Source organism: Vipera berus (assembly GCF_964194415.1).
Source record: "Vipera berus genome assembly, chromosome: 4".
In the NCBI taxonomy this organism is placed as follows: domain Eukaryota; kingdom Metazoa; phylum Chordata; class Lepidosauria; order Squamata; family Viperidae; genus Vipera; species Vipera berus.
The window spans coordinates 64,078,242-64,095,018 of NC_138206.1; the positions used below are offsets into that span (position 1 = coordinate 64,078,242).

At 44.3% G+C, this 16,777-nt stretch overlaps 1 protein-coding gene across 2 annotated transcripts in view; it reads right to left on the bottom strand.

The window, feature by feature from the left end:
• Nucleotides 1-16,777, bottom strand: part of GK (glycerol kinase) — a 48,900-nt gene that overhangs the window by 16,359 nt on the left and 15,764 nt on the right. For both annotated transcript variants that reach the window (XM_081327542.1, XM_081327541.1), the window contains exons 8-11: nucleotides 11,629-11,695; nucleotides 2,392-2,427; nucleotides 570-637; nucleotides 24-66 (exon numbers count right to left, since the gene is read on the bottom strand). In XM_081327542.1, coding sequence (XP_081183668.1) covers nucleotides 24-66; nucleotides 570-637; nucleotides 2,392-2,427; nucleotides 11,629-11,695 — 214 coding nt within the window. The remainder of the gene's footprint in view (nucleotides 1-23; nucleotides 67-569; nucleotides 638-2,391; nucleotides 2,428-11,628; nucleotides 11,696-16,777) is intronic.

Below are 16,777 nucleotides of genomic sequence, written 5' to 3' on the forward strand. Positions count from 1 at the left end.
ATTGTTTCACTCATAGCACTAACCTTATGGCCCGTATTGCAGAGTAAGAAGCAGCCTGTTCCATACCTACAGTGGGAAAAAAACAAGTTACTGAAATACATCTAAAAAGCAGAATGTAATTCTTCAGCTAAACTGCTGAAGAAGAACCTGCAGCAGATAAATATCAAAAAATTTGGAATAAAAAATCACTCTAAAACTATTCATAAATAGCAACAATCTAAATGTCCACGTTTCCTATTCTTATGCTCCGTATAGTATCCAAATTAAATAGCATGGTTACATGGTCAATCCAAGAAATTCCAGAGAAACCAAAGCCTTTTGGTTCTTAAAAGACAGATGTCCAATTTATACTTGGCCAATAAATGGATCAGCACTTTTATTTCTATGGATATTTTATTAAAAATCCAAAATTTTGTTCCCCTGCAATTAACCCAACAAACAGAAAAAAATACCTCTATCTGCACATCTCTAAGTACTGGATTGTTTAAGTCACATTGTATTGATTTTGTATTATATTGATTTTTCTTTCTGTAATAAGTCTATAATGTAATAGTTCCTATTAATCTTACGTATTCTTTGCTTGGCCATCCTTGAAGCACATTTGTCCTACTAATGCAGCAGACTGATCACCTAAACACTGGAAAAACAAATAATTCCATAGTATTTAACCATAAAATGTTTATGCATTTTTTTTACTTAACTAATCAAATTAGATTCTTTTTAGAGGAATAGGTTGGTACACTTTACTGTTAAGAAAAAAAATTCCAACAGAATTAAACAAGGAATTCAAGAAGATTTATTCTGGCAAATGATAAATACCAATGGTTCTTGACTGTTTCAATTAAAATACTGAGGTATGCTTTAATTAAAAATATTACTTTGACATCTAATTTTTATTTTTGGTTCTAGAAATTATTAGGAGATACAATCGGAATACAGCATATTCAATACAAATTTGAAAATACTATTTAATAATTTCTGCTGATTTTCTTTGCATATGCAGTCAAGAAAAATTTAGATTATATTTCGTCACCTTGCAAACATAATTGCTTAGTGGACAATCAGTTTATATGACAGGATTTTGCAACATATTCTTACGGAATATACTTCCTTCAATTAGCATTATAAATTTGTGATTTTTTTCTTATTAACATCAATTAGTTTTATATTTATTTTATTTTTTATTTATTTATTTATGTGTGTGTGTGTGTGTGTGTATATAAATATATATAAATATATATGGTTAAAAGGTAAGGGTTTCCCCGCACATGCGTGCTAGTCGTTTCCAACTCTAGGGGCCGGTGCTCATCTCCGTTTCAAAGCCGAAAAGCCAGTGCTTGTCCGATGACGTCTTCGTGGTCATGTGGCCGGCATGACTAGACGCCAAAGGCGCACAGAACGCTGTTACCTTCCCACCGTAGTGGTCCCTATTTTTCTACTTGCATTTTTATGTGCTTTCGAACTGCTAGGTTGACAGAAGGTGGGACGAGTAACAGGCGCTCACTCTGTTACGCGGCACTCGGGATTCGACCTGCCAAACTGCTGACCTTCTGATCGACAAGCTCAGCGTCCTAACCCACTGAGCCACCGTGTCCATATATATATGCTTCTACCACATGCTTCTCCCAGAAGAAGGAAGCTGAAGCCACCAGCCTGAGGATGACGGATGGGATTCCGTCGAAACGTTGCTCCTACACCTTCAATTCTACGCGGGGAAAAACCCGAATGACCAAAGATCCATATATATATATATATATATATATATATACATATACATATATGTATGTATGTATGTATGTATATGTATGTGTGTATATGTGTATATGTATATGTGTGTATATGTGTACATGTGTATTTGTGTGTGTATGTATACATATGTATATATATGTGTGTATTTATGTGTATATATGTGTTTATGTGTGTGTGTGTGGATGTATGTATGTATGTATATATATATATATTGCTAAAAAAATAAAGGGAACACTTAACACAATGTACTGTATTTAATAGTAGGATGTCTTATTTTCTGTTCCCTTTATTTTTTGAGCAGTGTATATATGTGTGTGTGTGTATGTGTGTGTGTATATATATCTATATATCTATATCTATCTATCTATCTATCTATCTATCTATCTATCTATCTATCTATCTATCTATCTATCTATCTATCTAGTTTACTATGAATTCATCTGTTCCAGATCTATACCTGAAAACATAACAAAAATAATTACTATACTTTTTTGTCATACTCTAAGCATGCACGTATTACTTTTTTAAATTAAATTTACTTTTAATAAAACAAGATTATAGCAAATAGATACGGTATGAGGATTCTAATACTTGGCAAAAATTATATTAAAATATCAGCATAGCTTTATTTAGGAAACTCACCCCAGAAATTGGCACACCAGTCAAAGCTCCAGAACTCTGCCAAAAAAGCCATTTTAAAAATAATTATGCAGCTGTTTTCAATTAGTTTACAAATAAGGAAAATAATGTATAATTAGAACATGATTGCTTATAGCTCATAAGCAAATTAAAATAATGTGAAATTGTTAGCAAAAATGCAAATGAAAAAATAGAGGGAACAGAGAAAACTGCCATCTGGCAAGCTAACAAAATAAAAGGCAAATTAGGTTCTCCACTGCATTGGACATGTCCTAAGTACCCCACATTTGTGGAACAACAATGGGTTGTTCAAATGCTGCTGAAATATAGTTTCCTGTAGCTTCACTAAGCATGGTAAATAACCATGAATGGTGGGAGAAAACTCTGAATCCTGTACTTAGTCCAGTGGTGGGATTCAGCTGGTTCGCACCAGTTCAGCAGAACCGATATCTAATGTGTCTTCAATTCAGCAAACCGGTTATTAAAATGGCACTTGAAAAAAGCGGAGTTAGTGTGCGCACCTGCCTCGCGCTTGCCCCATGTCCACCGTGCTCTCCACGGTGCACTGCAGCTTACCGTATATACTTGAGTATAAGCCGAATTTTTCAGCCCACTTTTTGGGCTGAAAAATTCCACTTCGGCTTATACTCCAGTCAACAAAAAAAACTTACCGAGGACTTGTGCGCGGCCGAGGCTTTGGTGCTTCCGGGATCGCCCGCACCTCTCCCAAGCCACCGCCGTCCGAGACCTGCCGAAGTTTGGGGAGGTTTGGGGAGGTGCGCGCGCACCTCCCCAAACTCCGCGCCTTGCCTGCCTGCTTCTTTCCGCAGCGGAAAGAAGCAGGCAGGCAGGGCGCGGAGGAACGGAGACTTGCCGACGTTTGGGGAGGTTTGGGCGCCTCCCCAAACCTCGGCAGGTCTCCGTTCCTCCGCGCAGACCTGCCGACGTTTGGGGAGGTTTGGGCGCCTCCCCAAACCTCCCCAAACGTCGGCAGGTCTCCGTTCCTCCTGCCGACCTTTGGGGAGGTTTGGGCGCCTCCCCAAACCTCCCCAAACCTCGGCAGGTCTCCGTTCCTCCTGCCGACCTTTGGGGAGGTTTGGGCGCCTCCCCAAACCTCGGCAGGTCTCCGTTCCTCCTGCCGACCTTTGGGGAGGTTTGGGCGCCTCCCCAAACCTCGGCAGGTCTCCGTTCCTCCTGCCGACCTTTGGGGAGGTTTGGGCGCCTCCCCAAACCTCGGCAGGTCTCCGTTCCTCCTGCCGACCTTTGGGGAGGTTTGGGCGCCTCCCCAAACCTCCCCAGGTCTCCGTTCCTCCTGCCGACCTTTGGGGAGGTTTGGGCGCCTCCCCAAACCTCGGCAGGTCTCCGTTCCTCCTGCCGACCTTTGGGGAGGTTTGGGCGCCTCCCCAAACCTCGGCAGGTCTCCGTTCCTGTTTGGGGAGGTTTGGGCGCCTCCCCAAACCTCCCCAAACCTCGGCAGGTCTCCGTTCCTCCGCGCAGACCTGCCGACCTTTGGGGAGGTTTGGGCGCCTCCCCAAACGTCCCCAAACCTCGGCAGGTCTCCGTTCCTGTTTGGGGAGGTTTGGGCGCCTCCCCAAACCTCCCCAAACCTCGGCAGGTCTCCGTTCCTCCGCGCAGACCTGCCGACCTTTGGGGAGGTTTGGGCGCCTCCCCAAACCTCGGCAGGTCTCCGTTCCTGTTTGGGGAGGTTTGGGCGCCTCCCCAAACCTCGGCAGGTCTCCGTTCCTCCGCGCAGACCTGCCGACCTTTGGGGAGGTTTGGGCGCCTCCCCAAACGTCCCCAAACCTCGGCAGGTCTCCGTTCCTGTTTGGGGAGGTTTGGGCGCCTCCCCAAACCTCCCCAAACCTCGGCAGGTCTCCGTTCCTCCGCGCAGACCTGCCGACCTTTGGGGAGGTTTGGGCGCCTCCCCAAACGTCCCCAAACCTCGGCAGGTCTCCGTTCCTGTTTGGGGAGGTTTGGGCGCCTCCCCAAACCTCCCCAAACCTCGGCAGGTCTCCGTTCCTCCGCGCAGACCTGCCGACCTTTGGGGAGGTTTGGGCGCCTCCCCAAACGTCCCCAAACCTCGGCAGGTCTCCGTTCCTGTTTGGGGAGGTTTGGGCGCCTCCCCAAACGTCCCCAAACCTCGGCAGGTCTCCGTTCCTCCGCGCAGACCTGCCGACCTTTGGGGAGGTTTGGGCGCCTCCCCAAACCTCCCCAAACCTCGGCAGGTCTCCGTTCTTCCTGCCGACCTTTGGGGAGGTTTGGGCGCCTCCCCAAACCTCCCCAAACGTCGGCAGGTCTGCGCGGAGGAACGGAGACCTGCCGAGGTTTGGGGAGGTTTGGGGAGGCGCCCAAACCTCCCCAAACAGGAACGGAGACCTGCCGAGGTTTGGGGACGTTTGGGGAGGCGCCCAAACCTCCCCAAAGGTCGGCAGGTCTGCGCGGAGGAACGGAGACCTGCCGAGGTTTGGGGAGGTTTGGGGAGGCGCCCAAACCTCCCCAAACAGGAACGGAGACCTGCCGAGGTTTGGGGACGTTTGGGGAGGCGCCCAAACCTCCCCAAAGGTCGGCAGGTCTGCGCGGAGGAACGGAGACCTGCCGAGGTTTGGGGAGGTTTGGGGAGGCGCCCAAACCTCCCCAAACAGGAACGGAGACCTGCCGAGGTTTGGGGACGTTTGGGGAGGCGCCCAAACCTCCCCAAAGGTCGGCAGGTCTGCGCGGAGGAACGGAGACCTGCCGAGGTTTGGGGAGGTTTGGGGAGGCGCCCAAACCTCCCCAAACAGGAACGGAGACCTGCCGAGGTTTGGGGAGGTTTGGGGAGGCGCCCAAACCTCCCCAAACGTCGGCAGGTCTGCGCGGAGGAACGGAGACCTGCCGAGGTTTGGGGAGGTTTGGGGAGGCGCCCAAACCTCCCCAAACAGGAACGGAGACCTGCCGAGGTTTGGGGACGTTTGGGGAGGCGCCCAAACCTCCCCAAAGGTCGGCAGGTCTGCGCGGAGGAACGGAGACCTGCCGAGGTTTGGGGAGGTTTGGGGAGGCGCCCAAACCTCCCCAAACAGGAACGGAGACCTGCCGAGGTTTGGGGACGTTTGGGGAGGCGCCCAAACCTCCCCAAAGGTCGGCAGGTCTGCGCGGAGGAACGGAGACCTGCCGAGGTTTGGGGACGTTTGGGGAGGCGCCCAAACCTCCCCAAACAGGAACGGAGACCTGCCGAGGTTTGGGGACGTTTGGGGAGGCGCCCAAACCTCCCCAAAGGTCGGCAGGTCTGCGCGGAGGAACGGAGACCTGCCGAGGTTTGGGGAGGTTTGGGGAGGCGCCCAAACCTCCCCAAACAGGAACGGAGACCTGCCGAGGTTTGGGGACGTTTGGGGAGGCGCCCAAACCTCCCCAAAGGTCGGCAGGTCTGCGCGGAGGAACGGAGACCTGCCGAGGTTTGGGGAGGTTTGGGGAGGCGCCCAAACCTCCCCAAACAGGAACGGAGACCTGCCGAGGTTTGGGGAGGTTTGGGGAGGCGCCCAAATCTCCCCAAACGTCGGCAGGTCTGCGCGGAGGAACGGAGACCTGCCGAGGTTTGGGGAGGTTTGGGGAGGCGCCCAAACCTCCCCAAACAGGAACGGAGACCTGCCGAGGTTTGGGGACGTTTGGGGAGGCGCCCAAACCTCCCCAAAGGTCGGCAGGTCTGCGCGGAGGAACGGAGACCTGCCGAGGTTTGGGGAGGCGCCCAAACCTCCCCAAAGGTCGGCAGGAGGAACGGAGACTTGCCGAGGTTTGGGGAGGTTTGGGGAGGCGCCCAAACCTCCCCAAAGGTCGGCAGGAGGAACGGAGACCTGCCGAGGTTTGGGGAGGTTTGGGGAGGCGCCCAAACCTCCCCAAAGGTCGGCAGGAGGAACGGAGACCTGCCGAGGTTTGGGGAGGTTTGGGGAGGCGCCCAAACCTCCCCAAAGGTCGGCAGGAGGAACGGAGACCTGCCGACGAGCCGCGGCCACACAGGGTATTCCTGTGTATTCAGGCTTGCAGAACGGCGGATCGGCTTATACTCGAGTCAATAACTTTTTCCAGTTTTGGGGGGTGAAATTGGGGGTCTCGGCTTATACTCGAGTCGGCTTATACTCAAGTATATACGGTATCTGAAGCGGTCGGCCAGGCACAGAAGCACCACAGAAACAGCAGTCATGCCGATCACGCCGGTTCCACCACTCACAGGAGCCCACGAGCAAGTTGCACTAATTATGCAGAGTCTTGCAGCCTCCTGCAGCACCGATGCAGTTGGTGTAATGAGCCTTGAGGCATCCTATAGCAAGCGGCGGCACTGGCGTGATCAGCACCCAACAGGAGGCGCCTCCACCCATGCCACAGTGCTATGGCAACCTGAATCCAGGATCTATGGAAACCTAGGAGGAACCTGGCAGCAGCTTTGCCTGCGCATTCCTTGACCAAGGGGGCTTGGAGCCGGGGCACCTCGAGGCCTCTGCCAGTCAGCAAGAGCCCAGCTGCAAGCATCGCAGCAGCAGCAGCCTAGGCAAGATTGGTGCCGCCGAAGCCAGCCTGGTGCCTAGCAAGAATCTGCACTGCCCATCTCCACCCGTGCCTCTTCCTTGCCTGAGTCAGCCATGCTCTTCACAGCAAATTGCAGCTGATCTGAGGCATGGAGAGCATGGCTGACGGCTGAATGCACATCAAGCGTGCATACAGACTCTGTTGTTTTCAGCAGCCCTTCTTGCCACTGGGGCTGCTGCTTGCCTTCCTCCGCCAACTTCTAGTGCATAGGGAATCTGCACTGCCTGCCTCCCCCCTGTGCCTTTGCTAAATGGATCACCCGGCTAGAAATGAGTTTTAGCAGGCCAAGTGTGCAGGAAGAGGCACAGGTGGAGGTGGGCAGTGCAGATTCCTACTAGACACCAGGCCAGTTTCAGTGGTGCCCATCTTGCCTAGGCTGCTGCTGTGGTGCTTGCGGCTCAGCTTCTTGCTGAGTGGCAGAGGCCCTAAGGCACCCCAGCTCCTGCAAGCTGCTGCTGATTGCGCCAGTGCCACTGCTTGCTACAGGAGTTTGCAAGGCTTGGCATGCGATTGGCGCGATGAGCCTCACATTCTCCTGCTGTGAGTGGTTGAACTGGCGTGATCAGTGCGATGATCCTCACGGCATGATGGGTGAACACGTAGCAGGCGTGCACACGCACTGCTGTTTTTGGCAGACCTTTTTGCTGCTGCCGCTCACCTTCCTCCTTCACCAACTTCTCATGCACAGGGAATCTGCACTGCCTGCCTCCCCCCCCTTGCCATCGCTAAATTCATCTGGCTAGAAATGAGGTTTAGAAGGCTGAGCACGCAGCCGGAGGCACAGGGGGAGGTGGGCGGTGCACATTCCCCGTGCATGAGACCGGGGTTTTTCCCCCCCACTGCTATACTGTTTAGTTTCTCTAAAGTTTCCTTGATGCAGAATGGGAAGGATCTACATTCTGCATCAAGTAATCTTTTAAGAAACTTAAAACAGTACAGCAGCAAAAATCTGGCAGTGTGGAAAAAACCCCAGTTTTTTGAGACGCCAGACTGACGTACATTCACATGCCTCCAATACCCTTGCTTGCTGCAAAGCAAGATTGGAGTAATCGGATTGCTCCTTCCAGCCCATTTTGGAGCTGGTTCAAAAGTGAAGGGAATTGTTCCCACCCCACCCAATCAGCTTCGTTTCCAAAGACCCTCTGCACAGGCTCCAGGCAAACCGAGATCTGGGACTGAAAAGCAGCAATGGGAGCGAAGGATTGTTCAAAGGAGGAGGAAGTGGGAGAAGTCACTACCAAACAGGTGAGGCGGGACAGGTGTCGGGGCGTGGTAGGCCTGGCTGTGGGGCCCTTCGGCACAGTAAGCGGGGAGCATGGGGCAGCCCCCCCCCGTTCCCCCTGCAGAGAACTGGTTGTTAGATTATTTGAATCTCACCACTGACTTAGTCCTTGCTCAATGACTGGTCACTTAATGACTATTCAAATTCACAGCTTGGGAAAGAGTGCTTTTGTACACCCATGGCCACATGAACACAATGTGGGTGCTTGGCAAATTGTCAGAACTTGCAACCAGTTCCCAAGTATTCCACGATCATGTGATCACCATTTGTAATCTTGTCTGCCAGCTTTCCTAGAAAGTCAGTGGGGAAACCAGCAGGGAATGTTGAAATGAAGGTATGTTCAGGATTTCAGCTCTGTTCCTGCAGCCTGCTGAAAGATTTCCCCTGTGTGCAGAAATGGAGTTGAAATACTGAACATCGCTAGTAAAAACAAAAGACAAAATTTGCATTCTGAAGGTCAAACGTGCAGCTATTCTCAATCTTACACTACTCCTAGAAATGAAAACAGCTTCAAATCACATCATAATGAAAGATTGTTGCCATTAAATCTTGGTGGCATGTTCTCAAGAAATTGTAAATCCACAAATCACATCTAGGAAGCAGCCTGGAGCCTACCCAACTCAGAAGCAGACATCATTTGAATTTAGGTAATCCTTGAGGCTACAGTAAAAAAAAAAGTAAACACCATGCTTCACAAGTAGGAATCAGTGCCTGTTGTTATGTTGAAGTAGAAGAATAAGAGATCTTATATTCAACGGTTATGCTCTAAAACTATTTGAAGCTTTATCCAAGAGCTAGGAGAGTAATACAGGCAAAAAAGTATGGACATTTAGGAAGTAGCCACAACACTGGAGACAAAAAATACTTTTCTTTTGAAATATTATATGTGCACATGCACTCTCAACAGCAGTGATCAGCTTAGTGAGTCATGCATAAAATGTAGCCAGTGCATTTCCATTCAGGGATATCTTTATTTTTTTAAGCTACCACTGATATTATTATTATTTTTAAAAACCCACTTTCTGCTCTAAGTACATTTTTAGCCAGAAACTATATAATTGTTACTCTGTTTTCTAATCTTTTAAACTGATGCAAAGTGATCAATTGAACTTCAATTGTAATTAAACTTTGAGAAGGAGATTTCATTACAACAAAGAGGAACTTCTCTGAAGAAATGCACTGTATCTAAGCCAGATGAATGAAGATGTAACTGGGTGTGTCCTAACAAAATCCTACTCACCAGGGTAGGAGAGATTTTCTATTTCCGGAAAAATAGGTAATGAGAAAGAGGAAGAGACATAAATACAAGTCCATAATTTCAAAACCTGTTGGTTTAATGACCATTAACTGTACAATGATGCTGAATAAATGATAGTTGAAGCATCCCTGTGGTCACATGATCAAAATTTGAGTGCTGCGTTTATGACAGCAATGGTCCCTTCAACTGCTTATCTTCACAACAATCTCTGTGTTTGGCTACCTTGCACTCTTGCCACTGCTGCCTACCCCTACTCTACCCAGATGAACTTCGCTGTTTCTTCCTCTGACTCTTGATGAGATGCTTGAGGCAACTGCTGCAATGGTGGCAGCAGGGGTAGGTGGCAGCAGTGGGCAGCAAGGCAGCCAAAAGGATGGAGATGTGGGGATGTGATAGACAGATGGGGGAGTTGAATGGGAGCCTTATTTCCTTATTTGTTGAAGGACAGAGCTGACAGTTTCTGCAGAGCAGAAGAGTGAGGTTCCAAAGGTGTTTTTCCAAAAGGCAATTGGACTTTGTTTTTCCTTGAAAGTGTTTTGTTTCTCATCCGTCAAAGAAAACCAAAGTCCATCTGCCTTTTAAAAAAGCACCTTTGGGATAACTATGACCTAGATCAGGGGTGTCCAACCCCAGGTCCATGGACTAATACCGGGCTGCGGCATGCCAGCAACCAGTCTGCACAAACAAGCAGAGCCCCATCCACGAGATGCAGGCAGCACACAAAACCATGCATTCCGGTCCACGAAAAAAACCTCTCTCCAACGAACAGATCCCTGTTGCCCAAAAGGTTGGGGACGTCTGACATAGATGACCGAGAATCTCCATAGACAGAAGAGCGAGGCCTTCATCTAATGACCACCACTGTGACTACTAAAACTGCTGTCACTAAGCAGCAGTCACATGATATTTCGCTTAACAACTGTTTTGTTTAGTGATGGAAATTCCAATCTCACTTAGGATTGTAAAGCAAGGACTCAACTATTTTTTTAAAAAATATTTAAGTAACACATCATCAGCTATGTTTTAAGTTTAGGGATCATATTTGATTAGAATGGGGTATATATGTGTTCCATGTGTGTGTATATGAATAACTTTTTAAATATTGACTCGATTTGATTTTTTTAAAGGCACTAAAGACAGAATGTGTGGCTGGGATAAGGTTTTACGGAGAGACATTTTACTTGTTTTTAAAACTGTTGCAAATATATTTTATTGTTTACAGTATAATTTTCATGTATCTCTACTATAAAATACTGAAAACTTGATTTTCATTTTTATCAGATATGATCAAAAGAAGATCTAGGAGCTGTCAAAAGAGGAGGGACATAGTAGAGATTGTGTTTTTCCAATTCCTACAACTCTATGAATAAGACATGCATTCAATAATTCCTTGTAGTTTTAAGTTTTGGAAGTTTTAGTATGAAAGTTTTAGCTACTTTGAACAAGGGATTAAAGGGATTTTAAAAGAATCATGTTCCTTTAGAAGCTGAAAACAATATCAAGCTATAACTACTTTTGCTCAGCATTTCAGTTTTGCAACTTTTTTTGCCATCTTCCCTCAAACACCTTGCAATGAAATATATAAGGTATGAATGGCTTAAAAATTAGTTAAGTCACTGAATATGTTACCAAAACTGTTTTACACGTAGCAACTGGAATGCTTTAAAAGTAACTGTCAAAGAAATAGGCAAATGTCCAATATCTCATATTAATAGAGCCAAAAAGCTGTACTCACTAGAAATACGTTAAAATTCATATTTAAGTAAAGCAAACATTGCTCAATCAAGTAAATATTATTAGTTTATTGTTATTTACTTTAGATGTAAGTTCAAAAATAAGAACCCATGACATGTAAGTTTCAAATAACTGTAATGATTCATAAAATAAGATCATGCCACTGGAAACATCTCAACCCAATTTTGTTATGAGCTTCCCAGATTAATTTGATAAAAGAAATTTTCAGTGTCATATACTTTTCTGGATTTAACTAGTGAGACATTATTAATTCAAATAAATAAAAATCATAGTAATATTCTTCCTGCTAGATAAAACTTGTTTCATAAAATATATTTCAACTTGCATAAGTAGAAACAATACATGCAATATCAATTAAGTAAAACTATTTTCTTAACATTTAAATACATACCAGTAATCCATAGATTTCTGAGGAACTTCGTACTTTGGGAAGCATTTCCATGGGAATTTCAAAAAAACTAGAAGTATTTTTAAAAAGTTAGTGTGAATTCTTTCTTGCTGGTAAAAATAAAAAGTTTTTACTTATTTTTTGTAAAGTTTCTGATAAATTTGGAAACATTTCAGATTAAATCAAATCATTTATTTGAAATTCTATATTTATTATAGTAAACAGCAACACTAAATTTACTGAAATATACACACGTACTTATAAAATGTAGAAAAAATAAGTGTAAATATAAGTCAAAGAATAAAAATATAAGGACACCGGATAGAGGTAAATAAAACAATATAATATAAATAAATAGAGGGAAATCAAGATTAATCAAATCAATCTTTATTTGGTCATAGACCAGCAAATAAAACCACAAGAGTCATGATTAATTAAGATAAAAGGAAAAAATATAGTTATTCTAAAATATATAAAAAAGGCTAGGGTTAATACTATGATCCATTATGCAAACTATTGCACAGTACTTGGGTGTGGTCAAGGAAATAAAATCAGATTTATCTGATAATAACATTGTGAAATAAAACAGATTGGAATGGGCAGATATTTAGTAAAGAATGGAAATAATAATTCCTGGCAAGCACCTGCATAGAGAGGCAATTCAGAATTCCATCGATTCAATTATTCCTCCACCATATGGACACAGCCTCTGCTTGATGGGGATTTTTTGGTATCTTTTTTCAGTAATGGCTGTTGAGAGGACATTGAACCTGGCTAAGGAAAAGGTCCTTCTGAATTTTGGGATTGTTATGCCACTGAGATATCCAGATGGCTAGAGATATGCAAAATGACTAAAGAAGTATTTCTATGTAAAGCTGGGAAGTCTATTTGCAGCTCTAAATCAATGGCCTACTGTTTTGAGATCAACTAGTGCACATTCATAGCCCATCAAGGTGTTGAGTAGCCATGAAAAGATATAAAGTTGCAACTTAGCATGTATTGCCTGGCTCCAGGAACACTGGAAGCTGTTGATAATAGTCAAAGGGGCCAGAATCAAGATCTTTAGCTAAAAGGCAAATGGAACAAAAAAAGGGGCAGACTTCTGGTTTTGCCTGGTAGCACACAGTTGTGGGATTGCGAAAACTCCACTTCCCACGGCTCCTTTCTCCCTGCCAGGGGACCCTAAATGGGTCTAAGCCAACCCAAAGAGGCAGCGAATAAAGAGGGGCGCCCCAGCGATTTGGGAAAAACGGCAGTTGTCCCGTTTGATCGGGAAATTCCCTTTAACCTGACAGGAGAAATGTTGGCTCCACCTCGGTAACCAGCCCAAGCTACTTGCAGCTGAAGTCCACAAGTATTCACCAGAACATCCATGAACAGTGTGCTGAAACTGGTGAGAAATTTGATCTCTCTCTTACTCCTGAACTATTGGAAAAGATAACCCAAGAAGCAAAAAAAAGTTTCACTTTCCAAAAGTGAAAAGGAGGAGGAGCTTTGCCCCACTTCCCACAGAAGGAAGTGGCAAATTAAATTATTAAAGGGGACAAAAACACACTGTTGCTGACATCTAGTGGTGGAAGAGAATACATAACTTTAGCTGCTTTGTTATAAGTATTGGCAGGACGCCCAGAATGAGATAACTTATTTCTTTGATCTTTAAAAAGAGCTAAAGAAAACATTCTGGGCCGGCCACAATAAGAAAACATTATGGAAAAAAAAACTAACCTTCCTGGATGATAAACACCTATTGACTGTGATTTTAAAGCTGTTTTCAGAGAAAGAAAGAAAATTGAATTCTAGCTATCATGGAATCTCAAGAACTTGCAAAAAGAACTTGTCAAGAAAAACCAAATACTTTCCAGGAGGAAATGCTTGCTATATTACAACTAATCCAAACAACAATGGCTCTAAACCACAATGAAATTAAAAACAACTTTGATGACATAAATGGATCTTTACGTTAAACTAACAACATAAGATTGCATCTTGCACTATCTAAGCAACCATCCAACTTCCCACAAAACTAGCTACATAAGAACACTATTCAAGGGGTCAAAACACACTGCAGCACAGATAGCTAAATCCAAGGAGAAAGCATATCTCCACCACGTATGCAGGCAAAATGGCTATCCACCTAGATTTATCCAACGATGTTGCAAACATATGCACCACATTCGAACAGTGATTCACAGACTACCACAACTTGGGCAACCATCTCATATATTAATGGAGTTTCTGAGGCAACTGCTAGAATCCTGGCACCATATAACATCAACGTTGCGCACAGACCCAACCAAACCTTACTTCCAGATTAATGTGCTTCAAAGAACCGTTATCCACAGACAACTTATCATCTGTTATCTACAAAATCAGCTGTAACAAATGCCGTTGCAACTATATTGGGGAAACATCCAAAAGACTAAAAACCAGGATACACGAACACATATTAGCAGTCAAAAGACAAGAATGTTCCCAAGTGTGGGCCCACATGGCTGAACATGGCCACACCTTTGATTTCAAAGGAGCAAAAGTCATCTCTCAAGACCCCACTAAAGGTGGCCATCTATTAAAAGAGGCTTGGTTGCCTGACAATCACTCAAATAATAGGCATATCGACTTATTACCACCGTATCAAACTCTGAGAAGACATTTACCACAACACAAAACATCCAAACGTTTCAATACAATCAACAAAGACACAAACATATTACCCCACCCACCTATCAAACACCATATCAACACAACAGATGAGTTTATTCCAACACAATCCACTCCAATTGAGCTAAATAGACAGAATTCTAACACATCCATGATGGATTGCATAACCAACATACCATCTGACACTCCTGCACATAAAAACAACACCACTCCTGACCACAACACCCAAGACACAAATCCTACATCACTAAACCACCACATGCAACAAAACAAACATACACAACACACCCAAACAACAACAGAGTATTAAGACCATGACCAAAACTAAAACCTGTCTCACCATATACAATGAAACAAGGAATGACAGTCCAGATTACACATCCCACGGAATCACTCACAACTGACAGACATGACACTTGCCTTCATTCAAACACATCAAGCGACTGTGCACAATAAGACAGACATGCACAGCAACCACACACCAAAAGAATTTTGAGATCCAGTAAACCAAGTCACAGAACAGAGCCGATCTTAGGGCAACCGGGTAAGGAGGCACGAGGGAGGGCGAATCACTTACCTGTCCCATGAGGACATCTGCTTTCTTCCACAACAGAATCAAACCCACGGCGGTTGCATGCGAGGGAACGAGACAACCTCCTTGGCTCTACTTCGAACGAGGAACCTACCAACCAGTGCATGACTGCGCACGGCGCGACGAGGCTTACGCACCAAACAGCTGATAGGTGCAACTTTTAAATATCAACCAGAGACCGGCTTTTACAGCAAAGCCAGAACCACCGTGGTTATATGCAAGCGAGCGTGTCATGAACATGTCACACCCACATTCTACAACTTGACCGTTATAACTACCATATAAGAGTATGTACTGGCTCCCTTATCATTCAGCCCTTGTTCTGATGATGTCAACAGCTAGTTGACGAAAGCTCAGCAATAAAGAAGGCTTTTTTCTTATATCCCAGAGTTCATCGTTTTTATTTTTACTGATTTCAAATGCATATATATATATATATATATATATGTGTGTGTGTGTGTGTGTGTGTGTGTGTGTGTGTGTATATGTATATGTATGTACAATGTATATGTGTCTATGTGTATGTACATATGTTTGTGTGTGTGTGTATATATATGTATGTATGTATGTATGTATAATTATGTGGGTGAGACCACAAAATGTCTCAGAACGAGACTGCACGAACATGAATTGGCCATTAAACGCCACGAGCAGCACTCACAAGTGTGGGCTCACACCACAGAGCACAACCACACGTTCAACTTCACGGAGGCTAGGTTCATTGCTCATGATGCAACAAAGGGTGGCCGTCTGCTAAAAGAGGCATGGCTATCCAACCGGGATTCCATCAACTGGCACATTGAATTAGCACCAGCCTATCAGACATTACTCCAGCAGACATCCTTAAATAAGAAAACTGCAACCAACATGAACAGGATGACAACAAGAAACAACAACCAGCTGCAACGGCAGCACCGCACATGGAGATGTCAGAAGAACGGCGAGATGATGGCGAGCGGCAGAATGCTTTTTCCATACAGGCAAGGTAAGAGGAGGAGCAGCACGTCAAAATTCAAACAGCTGTCAAGAAGCACGACGGAAGCAGCAATTGAGCAGTTGATTGCAGGAGGGCGTGAGCTGAATAGACCGGTAACACGCTCATTAGCCAAACAACTGGCGTTAAAGAGACTATAAAAACATGATTCCCAATCCTGGCTAGAACTCTGACGATGTTAGCAGCTGCTGACAAAAGCTAAGTTTTTAAATAAATTTTGTCTCGGTGATCTGTGTTTTAGTTTTTAAATATGTATTTACCCGAGGCTCACATTTTTAAAACTATTTTAGATATATATGTATATGTGAAAATATATATATAATGATATGTGAAATGTAACTGTCTTATCAGATGCAATTTTTAAAGATTAAGTATTTGTTTGAATATGGTTAAAATATAACATGGATAACTTAATTAGTAAATATTGAATGGAATAGTTAAAAATGAAAAAAATGGGGGATATAAATGATTTTTAGTTTGAGAGAGATATGTTTTTCTTTCTCTTTTTCTTCTTTCGTATTCTGAGTAGTAATTTTTTTTATGGTATGAGAAATGTAATTGTTGGGAGGATTATTATGAGGGAAACGTACTTAACTGTAAACCAACTTTGACAAAATCTTAACAGATAAAAATGATTTCAATTTTGTGGGGAAAAACTCTAAATGAGAATGTTGAAAACAGGACATATAACGTAACCAAGAGGACTAACTAGAAAAGAAGTTCTATATTGATGCTATTACTAATTGAATGTTAGAAAAGTGTTTATATTTAACCTCTTTGTTACTAAAATACTAAGAATTGCATTAACCTAATGTTTGCAAAAGAGAACAATATGGGAAGAAGAGAAAATCAAGGAAAGCTGTTATGTAGAGTACGATAGAAATTGACTGTTATTGATTGTTGTGAAA